Source organism: Prenolepis imparis, unplaced genomic scaffold (assembly GCF_030444845.1).
Source record: "Prenolepis imparis isolate NDT839.2.m4 unplaced genomic scaffold, iyPreImpa1.0 SCAF_11, whole genome shotgun sequence".
Lineage (NCBI taxonomy): Eukaryota > Metazoa > Arthropoda > Insecta > Hymenoptera > Formicidae > Prenolepis > Prenolepis imparis.
In genome coordinates this window covers 9309368-9330521 of record NW_028141169.1, presented here as the reverse complement: position 1 = coordinate 9330521, position 21154 = coordinate 9309368, and the positions used below count along the sequence as shown (strand labels likewise).

Genomic DNA, 21154 nt, shown 5'->3' with positions numbered 1-21154 from the left:
AATCAGCTGATAATTGTCAAAAATATTAATCGAATTGAAAGTATTATAACATTCTTTTCTAAAAAAAAGGCATGTTAAGTCGATTCTCCCAAGTATTGTTGCATCTTTTCCGCGTTGCTGATTGACTGTTTCGATTCACATTGTGCGTTATATTTGTAGCATCGAGAGGCTATCATCGCGAGAATTAGCAGTTTGACAGTTTATCCAAAATAAAATTAAATAAAATAATATGTTTTAAATACTATGTTATAATACTTTAAATTCGATTAATATTTTTGATAGTTATCAGCTTATATCTGTCAAAAAATATTAAATAAAAAATATGCCAATCAGCATCGCGGAAAAGATGCAACAATACTTGCAAGAATCGACTTAATATGCCTTTTTTAGAAAGGGATTGTTGTGTCCTTTTTTTATATTTTTTATTTTCTTATCTTATATATAATAAAAACGACTACTCACTCCGTGTCGCATTTGATAAAATGACCGGTGGCGTCGGTGCCGCAATGACCATTGATAGAACCCTTAGAATTGAACTGCTCGAAACACTGCTGATCGGCAGCTTTCCCACCGTAACCCCAGACTTGCTCGCATTGCACATCTAGAGCCGGACACACTCCGTTGAAGCAACTTCCGTTGTTCGAACACGGATTGCCGTTTTTTTTGTAGACATCCGGCGGGCACTGGCCGTTATTGCCGGAACACACTTCCGGTAAATCGCACTCGTTCATTGATTCGCGGCAGACGACCCCGCGGGCACGGAGCTATAGTTTTATATTGATATATTAAAAAATACTTGAAAAATTTAAATTATAAGACAGATAAGACAGATAAGTGGCGCGAAATGAAAATGCAATTATCTGCTCTATATTATCTGCCCCTTTACGAATCTGTATTTACCATTTTTTATACTTTACTAAGTACTGAAGAATTTTCAATATAATTTAATATAATTTTTAATATAATTTAATATATGTTTAAATTGCTTTGGATATTTGAAAAATTTTTTTGAGGACGAGTTGTAGCAATGTATTTCAATATTAAGCACAGGATACGTTTATCACTTCCGTATCACTTCCAAGGATTGCTCGTTAAAGGATAAACGGATCTTATCTCTCTTATCTTACCTTGCAATTGCTGCAACAAGGACCGGTCGCGCATTCAGCCTCCGTCGTCAGCTTGCAGGTGATAGCATCGCAGCAAGGATCCAACTCCTTGCACTCATCGAGCGATCCGCAATCACATTGTTCCCCGTCGTCGATTTCCTTGTTTCCGCATGATCTCCTAAGCTCCAACTATAACCCAAGGCAGATCCGGCCGATTAATGTTAATTGAAGTCCCCTCCGATCCCTCTCTAATTCGATCAAAACATTAATTAATCGCAAGCAGATTTCCTATTTACCTCGTTTGGTTTGTTAAAAAGGCAGAGGCCGTTGCCGGTCTTCAATTCTTCTATATAGTCAGTTTTACTACACTCCGAAAACTTGTACGGTTGAACGTTTTCTAACCCGACGATGGATTGAGCCATGATGCATCCGTGCCAGTCGCGACAATTGCAATCGTTTCCTGGAATTTTTGACAGAATATGTTATCGCTCGCGGAAAAAACAAAATATTATCCGATTAACATATTAAAAATTAAAATAGATAAATGCATGATGTACTGACTTCCATCGTCGTGGCTCATGCCGATATTGTGACCGATCATGTGAGCCATAGTACCAGCTAAAAGATGAGGCTCGTAAGTATTTAGATCGACGCTGATTCCTACGGATTTTGGGCTGCACACGGTCGATGGTACAGCCACCCCTGATTCTCCACCTGAGAATGTCTCACCCCTGTATCACGGGAATATAATCGAAATTTATTAATTGTTTATTTAATAATTTTATTCAACTGGTTTCTAGCATATTGGATTATATCTTGAATTTATTCAGAAAACTAGTAATAATTGGGCCAAATGAAAGTATTGTCGGAATAGAGGATATTTAGTGTTTAGCATTAAAATACATCAAAGAGAAATTAAATGGAATTGAGGGAAGGGTCAAAAATCGAAAGACGAACAACAAACTCACGTGAGCAATTGAGTGGTATCCTGAGCAACTTGATATATTCTCCGCATCGTATAATCGTTAAAACTTAACAAGGCTCGACCGATGTCGAGACCGTTATCGATTTGCATCTGGTTGTTACCTTTCCAAGTTTCGATGTATACGACGGAGACTCTAGTGTTTAACGTACGGAAATACTGCGAAAGAAATTCAATTTAATGCATATTCTATCGACATTAAATAAATTACGCGCGTAACTAACTTACCAAATCTGCGATATTAGCGACTTGGATGGCATCGTGAACAACCTCAGCTCTGGTACTACCGTTTCTTTTGTCAAACTGTATGCATATAAATAGAGAAGTATTTTATATATGTACATAAAAATATATATATGTATAAATATATATACATATATAAATTAAACATATATGTATAAATAATAAAATATACACTGAGAGAATTTTCTCTTATTTATTCTGAAAATCGTAGTAATCGTGGGACAATATGGTATGGAAAGAATTTTATGAGAATTTCTCTGATTAATATTTATCACAATAAAAATAATAATATCTATCACAATAAAATATTAAACATGTTTGATTAATTTTACTAAACTGCATAATAAAATTAATCAAACATATTTTATATTTTATTGTAATAGATGTTATTATTTTTATTGTGATAAATATTAATCAAAGAAATTCTCATAAAATTCTTTCCATACCATATTGTCCCACGATTATCATAATTTTCAGAGTAAATTTTAAGAGAAAATTCTCTCTGTGTATAAATAAATAAAAATATATAAATAATAAAATAATAAAAATATATATTAATGAGTACCATAGCCTTATCGATAACGATGGCAGTTTCGATGTATTTGGTTGCATCACGGACGTCTCTTTTGTATCGATCGAAAGTGGTCTCTGACAGCCCGTAGATGTGCTTCTGCCGGCGGTTTTTTGGACGCCACTCAAGATTTCCCGAGTTAGCGCAGCCTTTGTTAACTTTTGTTCGGGCTTCAAATATAATGTGAGGATGTTTCTGCTAAAAGAGAGGCCTGCATATAGTTTATGTTCTCATCGGCCATCTTGCACCCGTTCCCGACACTCGACATTCCATTTAATTATAGCACGACCTAAACTTCCGCGAAGTTATGTCTAATCTGGTAATAAAATCAAGCCAAATTAGCTAGCTCGAATTCAAAGCCTTTGATTCGGATTTAGTCTTTGATTCGCCTCGGCAAATAATATTTCGACACAGTGCGCAATTTATACGTGGGTAAATTGTCACAAATTAGGCTTTCGTTCTCTTCATAATAAGTATTAAAATTATTCTAATTCTTGGCAATAACATGGAAAATTATTAATCTTTCGTCAAATCTTATTAATAATCTGTAGTATAAAAATATTATTTTGAAAGTATTTTATTAATAAGAATTTGTTAAAAAAGTTTGATAGTTCCTATAAAAGTACCACGGACGCACACACGGTTATTTTAATATTTTATTATTGTATAATTAATGAGAAGTAATTTTACTGACCGACAAATCGCCGCCGTAGAATGGATGAATGACGAAAGTCTCGTTGCCTAAATGAATGACACCGCTGACACCGTTACACGTATGAAAAGCAGCGCTAGCTCCTGGATAATCTCTTACAGTGCCATGATAATAACAATGTTCTATCTCCTGGAAGGATTAATAACGCCATCCAAAATTTTATCGCTAAATTCGAGTATATCTTCCTCTTAATACTTAAGTCTCATGTAAATTTTAAATCTTTTTATTTACTAAATACTTTGCTTTTGTGTGTTTCGTAGCAAAATAAATAATACAACACAGCGTATATATGCTTGTACATGTGACATTTTTTCCTTTGTGGTATTAAAATAACTCTGTCACTCGATATTTAAAGAGCTTTTTTTTATTTTGCACTTTTTAGCGCTCATGTCTGGAAAGATCTCTGACACGGTGATGAAACCGTTTATATCAAAAGCAATTGATTAAACTTAACGTTTTAACAGCTTGCAGAGCGAAGTAATCAATTATGCAAGAATACGCTTTTATTAATAATCGTAAATATGTCGATTCGTGTCACGTGAGTACTTAAGTGTTATTAGAGTGTTGTATATATAGAATTGTATTTTATTGGAAATATTTTACCTGTTTACTTATTTGTTCCGCATCGGATAAAAAGTCTTTCTGTATAAGATTTGGAGCTAGAAGTTGCCTGCAATAAAAAGATTTTTCTGTCAACACTAATCTTTTAAACATAAAAATATTTTAATTAAATCTTCCTTATAATTATTACACTTACGTATTTAATTCTAAATCTAGGCGAAATTTGTGATTAAAGGCCTTGATCAGAAGGGACGTCCGGTGAAAATGTCTCCCTGTCTGAAAATGCCAACATCACAATTAATCTTTATCGCTAAAAATATTTTAAGGATTATTAAATATTTAAGGAATATTTTAATTATTTGTTACTTGAAACTTACATTAATAATTTAATAATTATTAAGATGTATTTCTATATTACAAAACTTACTCTCATTCTGCCTCTAGGATATCCTCCATCTCCGTAACCTCTTTGAGGAAACTAAATTGCATTAAAGATACATTTAATTATTATATTAATGAGAATATTTAATAATTATAATATTAAAACGATTTATATAATGTAAATATATTAAATGCGATTAAATATATTTAAAAAAAAAATATATATATATATAAGATATCAATACATAAAAAATTATACAATTTTCATAATATAATTTTCCATAATTTTTAATATATTTAATATTTTTTATTGAATTTAAAAAGTATCATCGCGCGAAAAACAGTATAGAAAACAATGTGATTTTACCTTTGATGTGCCGACTTCTCTCGTGGATATCCCCATTTTCTCGTGATGCCGTAGCTGTACCGGATAGATGATCTGATAGTAATGGCCACCGATATTTCGTACTAGCTCTTGATTTTGTCGATATTCGCGTAGTAGTCGTTCGACCTCACCTGAAATCAATTTCCACGTTCAATCGAACGCCCTAATTTACCCCCCCACTCTTTTACCCGTCCCCCTACGATCTCTAATTTTATCTCGAATGGACTTTGGGGAGATTCATCGCGCTGTTGCCATTAACCTGCCCTCTCAACTATCACCGGAGATTTTAGTTCATATATGACTCGATAATAACGGCGGTAATAAAGTAAATTTTATTTCTTTCCATTTCTCCTCTGTATCAACTTATTAGTCTGCTCAATCTTGATTGATTTGATTTCTTATGTATGTAAAAGAGAAATTAGTTTTCTCTCCTAAGTAAGTCTCATCATCATGGAATTGATATTACGTGCATATTTTTCCTATATCATTAGATATATACATGTTATAAGATATTATATATTTAATATTTATAAATTGTTAAAACTTTGCATTTTTAAATTAATAATATGATTTAAATTTAAAATTAGTGTGTGTGCCATATTTCTATTCATATTTCTTCAAATAATTATTTTTAAACAATATATCCTTCATTACCATTTCCATTCATCTCTCATCTGAAAGATTGCAGAACACTTTGCATGTGGAGAATTATTATCCAGATAAATATTGATTATTCGAGAGCTCCTCTGAGGCAATAATGTTTATTCTACGTGATTCAATAATCATTTCATTTTTATTTCAAAAAAATTTGCACGCATGAGATTTCTAAAATCAATTTTTTTGTCTTTACTTTTTTTTAAACACGTCGCTCAAATACGTCAAGATTACTCGCCAATTAATTTATTCTTTTCATATGTGTCGCTCATCACACATTTCTCGTCTTTTTCCTCTCGCCAATTATTTTCAGTGCAAAAAAATGACAAATATCTTGCGATTAATTTAGTCGATATGACTAGCATTATTATATTTTGCTTTGCAATAATATATGTTGAGGCAGAGATTTTTTCACAATGATATTGATTTTTCAGCAGAAAATTCTAACGTTTATTTTTAGACTTTGTTGAAATTTCTCGTAATCAGATTTTTTTAATGATTTTCGAATTTCATATTCTTGTACAACATAATGCCCGATGTTGTTTTAAAGTTTAGTTTTTTATTAAACTCCTTAATTCTTTAATTAAACTCCTTAATTCTATGTATTCTAGATTCTCTGTTATCAAAAGCATGTCTATGTAACGTGTTTTCCGCTTTCAATTTAGAATTAATTAAATCATAAATTAAATTTCTCTATAAATAATAGATATTCAAGTGGTATATGTCATATTAAATTAAATTTTATATTATGCCGCAGCAGTTATTCCTGTTTACTCGTGTACACTCAACATCGCTTTACATTCTAATCCCTAATTAAGCTTCTTAATTCCGACGAATCCTGCTTTCAACGTTACATTGTGTAGAATTTTCTCAGCTTTTAAAGCCAGATTAAAATATAGAGCTGGAATAACTTGAATACTGGAATAATTTTTCTTCTCTTAAGACAAATTTCCCATTACACAATCGTCGTAATATCTAGGCCGGGATTCGCACCGTCGAGTTCTGTCTCGGTGCATTGTCCCCGTCTAAAATGTAATCCAATTTAAGTTTCGCGTTTCCGACCAATCAGTGATGTTGACTTAACAATAAACCGCTCTCGAGGATTTGTCGTATCCTCGAGGATCAAGTTTCTCACGAAAGTGCTGCATTGCGGTCCTTCTACTTTACGGTGGTTTGTTTACGCAGAGCCTTATCCCGCAGCCGTCGCAATTGCACAAAAATTGCGGTAGATTTTCGCACGTTTTTTTGCAATGGTATTTTAATTAACGTTAACCATAGATTTGTTATGTAAAATGACGATGGAACTAAAGTTCAATTGATATATTAAATTGTAATTAATTCCACGGAAAAGAAAAAAATATTAATTAAAAAAATTAATTAAATCAGTTTTGATCTCATAAAGCTTTGCTTACTGAATTTCATTAATTTTACGAATTAGCTTATTATATATATTTTAAGCTATGTAATTATTATTTATGATAATGGTAATTAGCGGTAATTAAGCTTAACGTTAATAATTTTGGGCTAATGTTAATTAAAGTGTACACACACATACATTATGTAATATTATAGTGTTTATGTGTATTTACTTACCAACGGGAGTTTCCTCTTCTTTCCAGAAGGAATCATCTAAGGTGTAGTCGGCTTCTAAACAGAGAAAAAATATGTGATTTAATAAATAATTTTAATTTTATACAGAGTACATATATATGACATATATCTATATATGTAATATAATATAATACATGTAATATATACATATAATACACAATGATCATGACATCCAAAAATAAAAACAATTTTTAACAAGAAGCAATTAATATATAAAACAAATATGTGTAACTATATATAAAGACTACTTTTTACAGTAGCTAAAATTGATGTCTTAAAGTGACACTCTCTGACAGCAGAAGGATCAACAATGCATCAGCATAGTATGTGTTTAGGCATTTTAGTGGTTCACTTGAAAGTTTTAGACGAAATGAACTTTGGCGAACTTCCCCGAACAAACTCTTTGTTGACCATGTTCAAGAAATGGAGACTCAAAAGAACAGAGAATAAAAAGATTTTCAAAAGCTTGGGATTTTGAACATCTTATATTCAGAACGTTAGACTCTTAAGAGAAAAAATTTCAAGACGAATTACTCTTTTTCATTTACGATAAATTCTAATTAAAACTCGATTTTTAATTGGAATATTATTTGCTGGAGTATTTAATGTTAATTAATGAAATGTTTAAAACACACGCGATTTTATTACATTTTTGCTTATAATTAGCTTTTATTTCCGATTTTGAAGTTTTGTGATATTTAAAAGTATGAAATATTCTTTGTCCAATCAATCTATTTATTGACTTTAAAAACACTTTGTTTAAAATGTCAAATATTATAACAATAAAGAGGACTAACGATGACGAATATTGAATATTTCAATATTGAAACATATCCGTAATGAATCCGTTAATTTTGCATCAGTTGCTCGTCATAGTATTGTCGTATGTATTTACTTAACTTTCTCGTTTATCTATTACACAAGATTAATTCAGAAAATGCCAATTTTTCTCTATTTGTATATATGTATACACAAACAAAATAATTTATTTATATTGCTTAATGTTAGATATATTATCTTTTATTTGTAGATATGTTGAGTCAAGTTTTTTTATTCTTTTGTATGATTATCGTAAAATCGTGCTATGTCTTCCTTTCATATAAAAACCGAAATGACCGCACAATTCATCACATCCTGAATCTGGATTGCGCAGAACGTCCATGTAGCCAGGGGGAAAATGGATGTTAGGCAATATTTACACTTTTATCCTGCGTAAGGACAAGAATGGATAGCGAAACTTTTTCATTTTCGCACAAAATTTCTCGCCTTAAAATTCATAAGACGTGACGCCGGATAAAGGGATAGCGGTTTGCACTGGCCTATTTCCGACACTGGAGCACAAAAAAATCAGCCGTGGGCGAAGTCGGCCTCGAATGGATCGGAGTCAATGACGCGACGGCTCTATATAACGGCGTTCCTTAACCCTCTGGAGCCCTTCGCGTCTTTCGTGCGAAACCGGAGTAATGCTCCGTAAAATTTTTTCATTCATTAATATAATATTCATCGACAAGTGGATAGTTTTAAAATATTTGACAGTAGTTATTCGAAATTATCATAATTTACAATCGTACACATTTTTTATGTAAAATACGCAATATTAAAACTTCCAAAATTTTTGGCATGAATGAAAGCAAAATAGTGTGAAAGATGACGAAAGTTCGGTCGCTTGACAAACTTGATAATTGAATTATCTAGAACTTGCAGAGCTCGAAGGACTCTGATATCGCTTAAGTTTCACGATATCATTTGCGGCGAAACACAGGTGCATCTCAAGAGCTATAAATCTGCACAAGATTCATATACAGTACATACGAGGAGTTTAATAATTTAATTATCTAAAATTAAATAATTGGAAAATCTACGAATAAAAGATTTAAGCAATTTGAACAATTTGAGAAGGGAAATAAGTACGCAAGAGGGATAAAGCGTCCCCTAAGGAAACCTTGCCAGGTTCGAGATAAGCATCGTGTTGCCATGTATAGAACTGAACAATCGGTTTATCTAGAACTCAAAGAAGAGCCGAGCTTCAAAGGAGAAATCCCTTATTTCGAAGCATATTCGAGAAAAGGCGAAACAAACTCGTGAGAATTCTGATTAGATTCAAATTAGCTCCGTTTGCATGAAAAATTTAATAATCTAGTTTCAATTAAAATAGATCAATCCAGTTATCTATTATTGAAGTTTAAAAATCTCTGAAGAAGACTGAAGTTTTGAATAATATATGGGAGAAAAGAGATAAGTATGTAAGGAAGATAGAGAAGGTCCCCAGGGAAGGTCGGAAGCATCGGGCTGTCACGGGTATGGGACTGAACAGTCGGTTTATCTAAAACTCGAAGACTCGAGCTTCAAAAGGAGTCCAAGTTTCGGAGCACGCTCGAGAAGATAGGGCAAAGGGGCACGCGTAAAAGAGGAAAAGAAAAAGAAGAGGGAGAGAGAGAGAGAAAGTGTATGTGTGTGTATGTATATATGTGTATGTATTTGTGTGTGAGATAGTCCTGAACAAGGTTCGACTAGGTTCAGTTTGGTGGCATTGCATATCCCGGCACATCTCGCAGGTGCAGGGCGTGGTGCCTTGTCGGCAATATCGATTACAAACCCGGGCGGTTGCGCATTCACGTCGACACGTGGACGTGGACCGGCAGCCAGACTAAATTTGTGTTGCCCTATATTTTAGGTTCCCGCACTCATCTGCCTCTCAAAGATTGATTGCTTTTCCCTCCGTCTCTCTTACCTTCCACCCTTCCTTTTCATTCTCTATGATCCTTTGTCTCTATCTCTCTCTTCTTCTTTCCCCTCTTCCGCTGAGCCTAACGGCGTTGTACCGGAAGTTACGACCCTACAGCCGTAGATTGAAGTTCTAAGGTTCAAGCGCACGAAAGCCCAAGGATGCAGAAATTCATAAGAGAGGGTTTAAGGATGTAAAAACTTCTTAATACCGTGAGTTAAAAGGAGAAAGATTGAAGAATCTATTTATCTAAGTCAATTAAAAATATGCTTTTTCAGATCTTTTCTCTTCGGCATTTAAAACTTTTCTGGAAAAATTGAAATAATTTATAAAATTAATTGAATTTTGAAACATTGAATATCATATATTCCCAAGTTGAGAAATTATATATTATAATCTTGTAAATATTTGCAAGAGCGGTTGTACCCATTCTCATAAAAGGCTGGGGGTTTTTAGAAAGTTGAAACTGCAGGTTCTGAGGCAGTGGAGCCAAATTCACGAGGTATATATGTTTCCGAGTTCCTAAAATTTCTTCGCGACTCGTTACCGGAAAATAAACTTTCTAGGATGGAGGCTCACTTCGTCCGTTCCGTTGAATTCATTTTGTACAAAGACCACATTACTTGGCAAACGCCTTAAGCTTAAACTGCCTCTTTACTTTAAGGCCTCTTAACTTTATTGCCGCAGAAAGCGGCAGCTGTCGATTCTTTCGTGGCCAAGACTCTTCCCGCCGACCTATATTGATTTCTTTTCGCAGTCGCGTAAACTATTTCCGCGAAAGACTCGTTTTGTTCATAACAAAGTCTACGAATTTAGAATCAGCTACATAATTCTTCATGTCTCATAGTCTAGAGAAGTTATATAGTATATATACACATATATAAAAGATAAAATAAATATGAGCACATATCGAAAAATCGAAGAATGAATAAAAAATGGAAAAATCATAAATATTATATCTTTTATACGGAGAAAACTTTAAAAGATATACAAAATTTAATTAAATCACATATATGTAGATCTCTATATTTCGCGATAAAAAATATAATTAACATATATTTTTTTATTTAATTAAATTTTATTTTATTGATTTATTATTATAACTAATTAATGAGTTAGTTAGTTATTAAACGTGTTTTAATAATGTGACAAAAACTTTTTTTTTTTAATTATGTTAAAATCAAGTTTTATTAAATTATTATTTTTTTCTCTCTTTTTGAAGAAAAAGCAGTGATAGAAGAAGCAATGATCTACACGTGCCGACAAAAATAAAAATTGTCGAAATTCTCGACACGATCGTAAAAATAATTTCCTCCGAAATTATCGGCGGTATTGTCGTCGTGTCCTGCGCGTCCCGAAATCCCGCGATTACAGCCTTAAATCCACGCGCAATCCCAAATCCGCAACATCCTACTCTCTGCAGACTCAAAGGGTTACGTCTTCGCTTAATGGAGCCGCGTACGTTCGAGATAAATTGCCGGCGTGGAAATCCTTTTCCTGTGCAAACTATTTATCCCGAAGACCGGCATGAAAACGTTTCTCTATGGGATGAGAGGCGGTGAGGGCAGCGGAGGAGAAAGAGGAAAAGAATGAAGAGAGTACTGTGTGAATGGCGGATTGGTTGAAACACAACTTCAACCCCTTTGCTCACTTCAATTTATTTGCTTTTTTTATCTTAATTCTTCGAGACTCCTCGCAAATCCAAGGACTTGAAGATTTACGGATTAAGATTTGGAAAATCTAAGAGTTAGAGGATTATTCGATCCTTGAAATAGATTCTGCACTGTCGAATGCTTAAATTTTTACATTAATTTTTATATAAACGTGCAATTATACATGAACGAAATTAAGAAGCGAAATTCTGAAATTGAAAAAGAAGAGTGAAAACAGTCCTTCATGTAATATTACAAGAAGAAACCTGGGATTCAAAATTAAAGAGGAAAAACGACGCATATTAAAGTCATTTCAAAAATGCATTTTTAATTTATTTTTTAAAGTGATAAAGTGCATCGCATAATTATCGCGCATTAACTTGAAAAGTGAATTAAAATAAAAGTGCATAAATCTGTGTTTGCAGCTAAACTTTTCCTAGTTGTGCTAGTTTCTTTCACCTCGGCTTTTGATTTCTGATTTGTCCCGTCAACACCTCGTTGCGCGCAAGAAAGATCTAAAATCGAATAAATATGCAATCAAATACGAACAGAGATTCGCTTTGAACCGCCTTCTATCTCGGAATTTTGTCTCCCTTTTTCGTATTTGTCGCAACTGTTTATTTCCTGCATTTATGGAAGATTGGCGAATTCCACGCTGCAGGTTGAATAAATACTTGTATATGCGACATCTCGGAAATACCGACAGTGCATTCGTCTACGAATTCTTTGATCAATTTAAAATTGCTCGTAACGAAACTTTCTCCAGATATTATATTTCCTAGTTTACAATATTAAATATCTCGATAAGTAGTCTGTTAAAGTTTGAAAATAACTAAATCTAAATGTGTACGCTGTTGTCTCTAAGAAAAAATTGACTTTAAGCTCAACAAAGGAATGCAATTTCACTAATGTTTCTCATATATTGTAATACTCTTTGCAGAGGGAAACATAGAGAAGGAATCCTTTCCAAAAATAAATGTGGGCATTATTATATTTGCGTTTGCGAGTTCGCAATCAAAATAGAAACCTATAAAATATCCACGTGTAATAAAAGGCCTTTAACGAACGGCACAGGTCGAAATTCTCCACTTTTCCCACAAATATGATGTTCCGACATGATATCAAATTCTCCCACAAAAAAGATACACCACCGGTGCGTAATTCCAGAGGGGGTGGAGGCAATGATTAATTACGCCCGAGTGGCTCACTTTTCCCTTCGCGCGATGACCTCATGCATGTAGGATATCACGCATCTCTTCCGCGGATTATGGCTCTCCTAGCTGTGAGATGAAGGTTTGCGCGCATTCGTTTCAGATTTCAAACGCTTTGCCACTTCGAACATCGGTAAAGCGTAGGAATTCTAAAACAAATACCACGCTTTGCGCTCGTCCTGGCCTCCTCTCTTCGACATCTCTCTCGTCGTGTCAGGATACGATTCAACAGCCAAATCCTCTGATTGCCAAACTCGACGTCGGATCCTTGGATCTTCGCATTTTATTTTAATTTTTCTTTTTTTGAATACCTAAGTTTTACATTTTTTTTTCTCGAAGTTTAGGATTCATATAATTAGATCGTAAAATTCTCTAAAACTTTTTCTGGAATAAAAATCCAAGATATCAAGCTGAAGAATCAACAATCTAGCGAATTCTTTCTATTTTATGTCTTCAGATGTTTACGACTTAATAGTTTATGTATTGTTGCAATTTAACAAAGTAGATATTTCCGCCATGGCAAACCTTCCGTGTCGTCATATTTATCTCTTGTCGTAACGTCCTGTCACTGCCGTTTGCCGGTTCCCACAGTATTCGCCGCGTATCGAGATAGAGAATGATGACGGTCATTCCCGAAAAAGGAAAATGGACGAGACTGGAGGTAGGTTCTGGGGAGTCAGCCGGAAAAGCGGCAGCCAGGTTCGAGCGGAATTTCTCAGGCGTCGAGGACGATTTAAGAGGACATCCGGGAAAAATGATCTGCCATGAGCGTAGCAGTTTCGATTCCGAACTACGATTCGCGGCTAACTCAAAAATTCAGAATTATTATCCTGAAATATATATATATATATATATATATATAAAATACATATATAAAATAATTCTGAATAATAAAAAATAACGAATATTTTATAAAATTTAATTATTGTATTTGCAATATAGACGTTTATTATTTTTGCTTTTTACTATTTTAGTAGTATTATTATTTTTATACAATATATTAAAGTAAAATATATTGTTCAATTTTCGTTTTGAAATTTTTTATAAATCTTCTGATATCGATCTACTATACATATATACATATTGAATTGTGCATTTGTACTGTGTATTCAATCTAGATATTAAATTAAAAATGCTATAACATTTCATCATTTCGTCAAACATTTAACAGTACAAAAGTGATAAATATATGTTATATAAAATGCAGCAATAATTAAAAAACTAATCGCATATAATCTCGAACGGAATGTTTCAGATATCAGAGCGTCTTAAGGAACACGTGGAGAAAACAATCCGGAAATTTGCTCGCCCCGTTCCACCATGATATTGTTTGTACACGAGCAAGCAACGTGACACGTCTCGCCATGAGAAAGGGGTGAGTCTAACAGCTGCGGCATTAATTGATATCACATTCTTCCTTTAGCGATAATACGTTCGTCAGCGGCTCTCTGAAATTCTTTACATTCTCGCTCGTCCAAGTCGTCGAATTCTTTTTTTCTCGATTCGCATAAATTAACCGAGCAGACAGATATCGCGTCTGCACAAATCTAATAATGCGATTTCGAGGCGAGATAAAGGGTGCGCGAAGGCGCATAAAAGAGCATCATTCGCGTATACAGCATTCGCAGCTCACAGCCCAGTTTCGTTGCCGCTTTCAGAGATCATGCTAAAATTGGAGATCTTCTTTTCACCTCGCCATCACGGTGAGGTGAGGTGTCTCGGCCTCTTTCCGCGAGAAATTTAATTTCGCCCAGCGTCCGTTCAACCCCCTGCGCGCCGTCCCGCACCACCAGAGCTCTCTACTACCCTCCCTGAATTTTCATCGCTACGTGACCAAGTTTTCAATTCTGCGAAAAACGTCAAAATTCACACGGAAGACAAAATTCAAACGGGAGACGCAACAACAAACTTGCGGAAAAGACGGCGAAATTCACGATAAAATTCGTTTCGAACATAAGGTAGATCGTCCTTCGCTCGTTCATTGATAACGCGACATGACGCGATGCGCTAGATACATTCGACCTGTTTTATTCAAGATGTCTGCGACATTTCCTCTTCGTATTATCATACGAAGATGTTGGAGAAGTCGATTGTCCGCGGAGTCGTTCGAGCAAAATAGCCGATATATACAATTTACGTTTAAAGGTAGGGAAAACTGGAATCAGATTGACCCACATCATGCATTCCAGGGTTTAGCGAATCCATCGTTCTTCCATCACTCGATAACCGCGTAAGATCCCCTTTCCCGTCCGACCCTCTCGCGTCCCCTCCTTCCCCTTCTCTTCGCGTTTCCACCCTCATTACGTCATCACTACCAACGCATACGTCAATGTAGACTGCAGGCGCTCTGCAGTCGACTGCCTCGTTATTTCGCGATTTCCTGTTGATCGCCGCTCTACGACATCGCGAGAGATCGATCGAATAGATATATACAAATGGAAGGACACGCGTGTATGTGTATGTAAATCGATCGTCCTTTTACGTGTCTCTATATGCTCTTTATATGCTCACATGTGTGAACAGGACTTTTATCGTATAATCACTATCTTTAAAATGCAACGTCGATCGATAATTCGAATCGATTTGTAGCTTAGTCGACATATTAATGCTATTTATGCGCAACTCCATTAATCGCGTTTTGTCTACCATCGGGAAAGGTAGCAGTAGGGTGAAATTTGAAAAACAAATTGTCCTGTATTTCCTGTATAAGAAACCTACTTATCCTCATTTCAGTGGAAACCATTTTACGAAAATATAGGATGTCCCAGATCTATACCAAGTCGCCTTTTATCTACAAGTTCTTTCGTCAATTTGTAGAGCTGATTTCTCCTTAATAAATGGGAAAGCTATATAACATACACACTTGAAGATGTTCAATCTTGAAAAAAATATCGATTCCAGATTGGTCAAAGAACTGATAGGTGAAAGATGACTCAATAGATCCAGGGCATTCTTTACAAATCGACAAAATGTCACATTACATTGATAATTAATTTTCTCTTTCTCTCTCTCTCTTTCCCTCTGTCTCTTTTCTTTTTTACTTTATAAATCTTATTGTTAGATGTGTAAAAAAATATTAGGAAAAATACTTGCATGTTAAGAAATGATATACTAAATTATATACTACATTATTGGACATGAAATATTAAAGTGCTATATATGTTATTATATGCTATAAGTATAGGGAAAGCAAAGGCAAGCGTAAATCGTAGATATAATAGTACGGGAAGGTATATATACTCACACTGGGGAAATGAGTTAAACGAGTAGGTACGTAGGCATAGTGCTCTCTCGAATGAATGGGCATTTAATCGCCCTAAAGACTGTCTTTACTATGCAATCATCTACTATGCCGACTCGCTTAGAACTTGTATAGTTCTTCAGTACTTACTAATATTGCGCTAATCATCATCATTATATTACAAGTATTATTATTTTTGTTATTATACAGAGTACTTCTATCTGCAATAAAAGGAAGCACTCGTTTGTTTGAAATATTCTGTACAATCAGGTTTTTCAAGAACCTTCTAACTAAGACATTTGATCTTCAACTTTTAAACTCTTGTCATCGATCGGCGATAAATTTCGTATTATTTCGATTTTTCGAGGAGCTGTCGTCCTATTTCGTCGAGCTGCAAAATCGGCCGCGGATTCACGTATTAAAAGCCAATAAGTTAGAACTGGCACGCTGCCATTTCAATCTCGTGGGTCTTGCTCGAGGAAACTCGTCGACAAGCCGTCTTCCCGTTTTACGTCCTTGATTAATTGCAGGATACAAGTTGATTGATTTCGCGTACAACGGGTAAACAAAATATTCGTCGGCTACAACCCTTCGTTATAGCGGATGTCATTTTCTGTCTCTCGAGAGAGATTTTGATCGGTTCTTAAAAATATGGATATATTTGACACTACAATTAATTATTTATTGTAAAAATAGCCAATTGTTTTTTAAATGCCCAATATATCTAATAGCATTTTAATTGAAAGTTATTTCTTTAATATTATTATTGTTATCTCATTTATTCATGTATATTGCACTTTTATATCTGCAAAGTACTGACGGCAAGAGAATGCATTAAGGGATGATATCATTTACAAATGATATTTTTCAACGACTACAGATAAATATCATGTAACATGCAACTATACTTGTAAATATTTCATAGATGCTTATATTGAAGCTTATAGCTACAGCTTGAACACATTTTACGATTATGGAAATATCTAGTAAACATAAACGCGTATCTCTCCGGAAGTATGTCGCGTTTACGGCCAATTTGATATCGATCTTTCCTTAACGAAAATATGATTAGGCGCCATCTTGCTACGCAACTTGTGCAGTTTTCGCGTTAGCTGACTTTATAACTAAGCTCCAAACGAAAATTTTTATCGAAGTTTACTCGAAATTAACTTAAAAGTAAGATTATGTTTTCTCATATTTTTTTAATTTTAACTAAATTTAAACATAGTCCAAGGAAGCTAAATAAGTTAAGTCTGAAAAGGCGTTGTTTTTTTTTCAGTCAATATTCTACTCTTTTTTTCCAATTATATGAAAAGAGCGTTAAAGCTGTCATTAAAATATTTATTGGTGATTCACAACAGGCTCTATTTAAAACGGCTTTTAAGAAGCTTATAAAAATATTATAAAGCTTATAAATTATGACAAAAGAATCTATCATTCTTTTATTGAAAATTCTATCCGTGGGAATAATAAAATTCGAGGATTATTTTTGAAACATTTCGCGAGAAATCGCGCCCGTTTAACATTGACACTAATATCCGTCCTATTAAGAAACGCATCGCTCTCGCCATCATTGTCGTCGTTGTCGTTGGGAAAATACGACGGTGCGATAAGTCGACCGGGTGCGATGATGCATGTGCAAAGCGCACATTCGCATGCTCCCGCGGTTTTACGCGGCGATGAGCGGCGACGGCGACATGCAAAGTGTGAGCGAGCGGATGTAATTCCGCGCTATAACATTATGAATAATGCAGCGGTGGGATTTGAAGCTCGACGGAAATGTACGTAACGATTACGCGCATTCCGACGCCCCGACGTCGCGTTTTCCCGCGGCCGTTCCGGGGAAAATCCGCGGCGTGCCGTATGCACGGTCATAAGCACCATCGTTCCGCTGATCTATATTCGCATTTTCCGCAGCCGGCAAATACCAGAATGCGCGAATCTGCGGAATTTACGACGAGGAGCCGCACGCGCGCGGTCAGCGGTTTTTATTACATGCGAAATTAATAAGAATTAGCAAAATTAATAAGACGCTTCTTGCAACACGCGTGGTGACATATTATACCGAGTTTCTGTATAGGATTTTACATAAATTAATATAAACAAAGTTGATTTATATTAATTTAAATGGGTATAAAGACGCGAGCCTTTTATTTATTGCAATGTAAAGTAGTTTTTCCGTTATTCGCCGTTTGCAATTTATATTCACTTTTACATTACATTTTATGCTAATGTTTTATTTGCGTTTTTCTATTGTAAAGAAAAACTTATATATTATAACAAGAAAGTGCATGTATAATAAATTGTGCATAACAGCGATAAAAAATCGTTGCAATGAGCAAACATGCGCCACAAAATTACATATTGATAATTAACATGAAAATTATAAGAAGAATATATAAAGAGAAGAAGAAAATATAATAAGATATATAATTCTTAAAATATGAGAATGCTGATGCTTTCTGAAAGATCTGTGAGATTAAGATTAAACGCAAAGACTCAAGGATCCAAGGACTCGAAAATATTAAGATTCATGGATCCAAGAAATTAAAGATGTCAAAATTTCAAGGATCTAAAGAATAAAAAATGTAAATTCATGAATGCAGAAAATTGAATTTTTTCAAGATTTGAAGATATCTAAGAAATCCAGAACGTAAAGATTCAAGAACCCGACAAGTTGAGGGTGTAAGAATTTAACTCGATAATTTAAGAGGTCGAGGATCGTAACCCGATGGGGTGCTTATCCTTGTTCAAGGATGCAGAGAGCTAGCGAGCTCTCTGCAGTATCCTGGAAACGGCAAGGACTCGATCGAACGCTCTTCTCGGTTCCTTAGATTTTAATGTAAAATTCTCGAATATTCACAAAACTTCGAATTTCTAGATTTTTAAATTACATTTTGCAATTTTTTAAATTCGTATTTGTTTTACACAATTAAAACTTTTTGTTTTTAATTTTATCGAATATCAATTTTATCAATATCACTTTTGCAGATCCTGAATCTTTTTCTTTGATTTTGTTAAATGCTTTTGTATGCTTTAATATTAAGTTAAATTTTAAATTGCTCTTTAATCTTTAAATCCTGGTGTTTGTAAAGTTCAGATTTTCCTTATTAGAGATTAATCTAAGTTATTAAATTATATGAATCCTACATTCTTTGGATTCTTCGAATTCTGAGATTTCCAACCAACATGACATTATAGGTTCTTTGACGTTAAAAGCAAACGACATTCTTCGATTCCGGGGAGAATCTGTAATTCAACGAATCGAAGATCAAAACAACTTTGGATTCAAGAAATATAAAACTTAACGTGTACATATATCCGACACTAAAAAAGAATCTCTTAAAAAACACTTTAAAATAAAATTTTTAATTTAAGAAACCGAAGAATTTTAATTGAAATAATTTCGAATCGATCTATATATTTTATAAATTCAAAAATTTAGAAATTTAGTAAAAATAATACATAAAAATATTAAAACGAAAAACAAAAATATCAACAAAAAGAATATCAAACTGTCAAACTTATCGATAATTATATAATCTAAGAATGAGTTATCTATAACCGAACAAACAACACGTTGCTTAATATGATTACACACGGCTATCTCGATAAATGTGGTAACTCGATGAATAATTCGCGCTCGCGTCTAATTATAAACCAGACAACAGTCTGGATAACAATCCGTTCACACTAGAAATTATTATAGCGAAATTATTCTAGTTCACCAGGCAGACGCGGTTAGTCAATAAATAATATGGACCAATGCTCCTGTTAAATTAATTTAAATTAGATTGTTGTTTTTTTATATAAATAACTCCATTATTTGCGACAGTTGAGAAATTTTAGATATTCCTTAGACCCGTAGACGCCTTAAATCCATTTCTCCTTTCATGGGTGCTACCTCCTTAAGACTATTAAGCGGATAGGGTGGCGAAGCAAGGTGCGCAGGCAGGTGCAATACCTCCATAACGATCAGCGCTTTACACCCATTCATTCAAGCAGCCATCCGTACAGAGAATCGTAGATCCTAGTTAACCCGTTGAATAATTTCTATCATCTTATGTCAAAGGACTTATGTTACGCGACTTGGATCACGCTATTTTCCCCAAATAGATGCATCTAGCTTTTCGATGAGCATATAATGGCTTAGTTAGGCAAAAATTCGAACTGATTAAAAACTCGAATTTTATTTATCACATTATAATTTCTCTGGACCGATATCTCGGATTGATTACACCAGACAAGCAAGCGAACTAACAATAAGATAAACTAACAATAAGACAGGCAGGTAAGCAGGCAGGCATTACCTCGCTTGGATGTAGTGTCGGCTAAGCTGCTAATAAATCCACGTACGGCAATCACGAGAACAAAGAGTCCACAGTGTAGCCAGAACATGTTTACGTCTTAACAACATTGTTTAATTCCATATTACATGACGCTCGTGAAACACTGCGACGATGGCGGCTGCGGCGATCCCGACGGGCTTTACAGGATTACTCATTACTACGCGCATAATCACCGACATCTATCACCTTCTTGCTCATCAGACGCGACACGCGAAGCCGAGTAGATCGGAGCGGTACGAAGCGGCTTACGGTTTCGATCTTCCCGATGATAGTATACTACCGATCTTATATACCGATCTTTAGGGTACGCGCGGGCGATTGAATATATACGGCGACGAAAAAAACGACAGAAAAACAGCGAGACGGACACGTCGCGCGAGCGGAGCGTAGCCGAGCGAAGCGGATCTCTCTTACTCTGCCTCTCTCTCTCTATTTCTCTCCCTCTTTCGGACCGTCTTTCTTTCAGTGTTAGTCTCAATCAGTCTCTCTTTCTCTCTCTCTCTCTCCCTCGTTCTATTTCCCTCCTCAAATCATTTTCCGGGGACTTCCTTCCGGGGTTTTCGAGCCACGGGCACCGTCGACCGACAACGAGGAGACCGACCCACAAAGGGAGAGCACACTATTTTCCGGCAACTTCTTCTTCTCAAACCCGGAGCGGATTGCGGCCCTGCTATTCTCGCGCGCGCGCGGCCAGAAGAGAGGAAACTGCCCGGACCGAATCACGCCTCGGCTGCCATCTTCTACCTACGCCGGGAGTCTGGAGTATGAAA

General features: G+C 34.9%; 1 protein-coding gene across 15 annotated transcripts in view; it reads right to left on the bottom strand.

Annotated features, from left to right (window-relative positions):
* The window catches only part of Mmd (disintegrin and metalloproteinase domain-containing protein mind-meld), a 40751-nt gene extending 19597 nt beyond the window's left edge, over positions 1–21154 (bottom strand). For 13 of the 15 annotated variants that reach the window (XM_083050314.1, XM_083050316.1, XM_083050315.1 and 10 more), the window contains exons 1-14: positions 20346–21154; positions 7189–7242; positions 4924–5072; positions 4603–4653; positions 4372–4451; positions 4218–4284; positions 3597–3743; positions 2897–3100; positions 2317–2391; positions 2075–2247; positions 1668–1837; positions 1403–1566; positions 1128–1295; positions 463–764 (exon numbers count right to left, since the gene is read on the bottom strand). In XM_083050314.1, the coding sequence (XP_082906440.1) occupies positions 463–764; positions 1128–1295; positions 1403–1566; positions 1668–1837; positions 2075–2247; positions 2317–2391; positions 2897–3100; positions 3597–3743; positions 4218–4284; positions 4372–4451; positions 4603–4653; positions 4924–5072; positions 7189–7242; positions 20346–20433 (1892 nt within the window). In that variant the 5' untranslated portion in view covers positions 20434–21154. The remainder of the gene's footprint in view (positions 1–462; positions 765–1127; positions 1296–1402; positions 1567–1667; positions 1838–2074; positions 2248–2316; positions 2392–2896; positions 3101–3596; positions 3744–4217; positions 4285–4371; positions 4452–4602; positions 4654–4923; positions 5073–7188; positions 7243–20345) is intronic. The other 2 variants (XM_083050317.1, XM_083050310.1) reach the window with 1 other exon arrangement.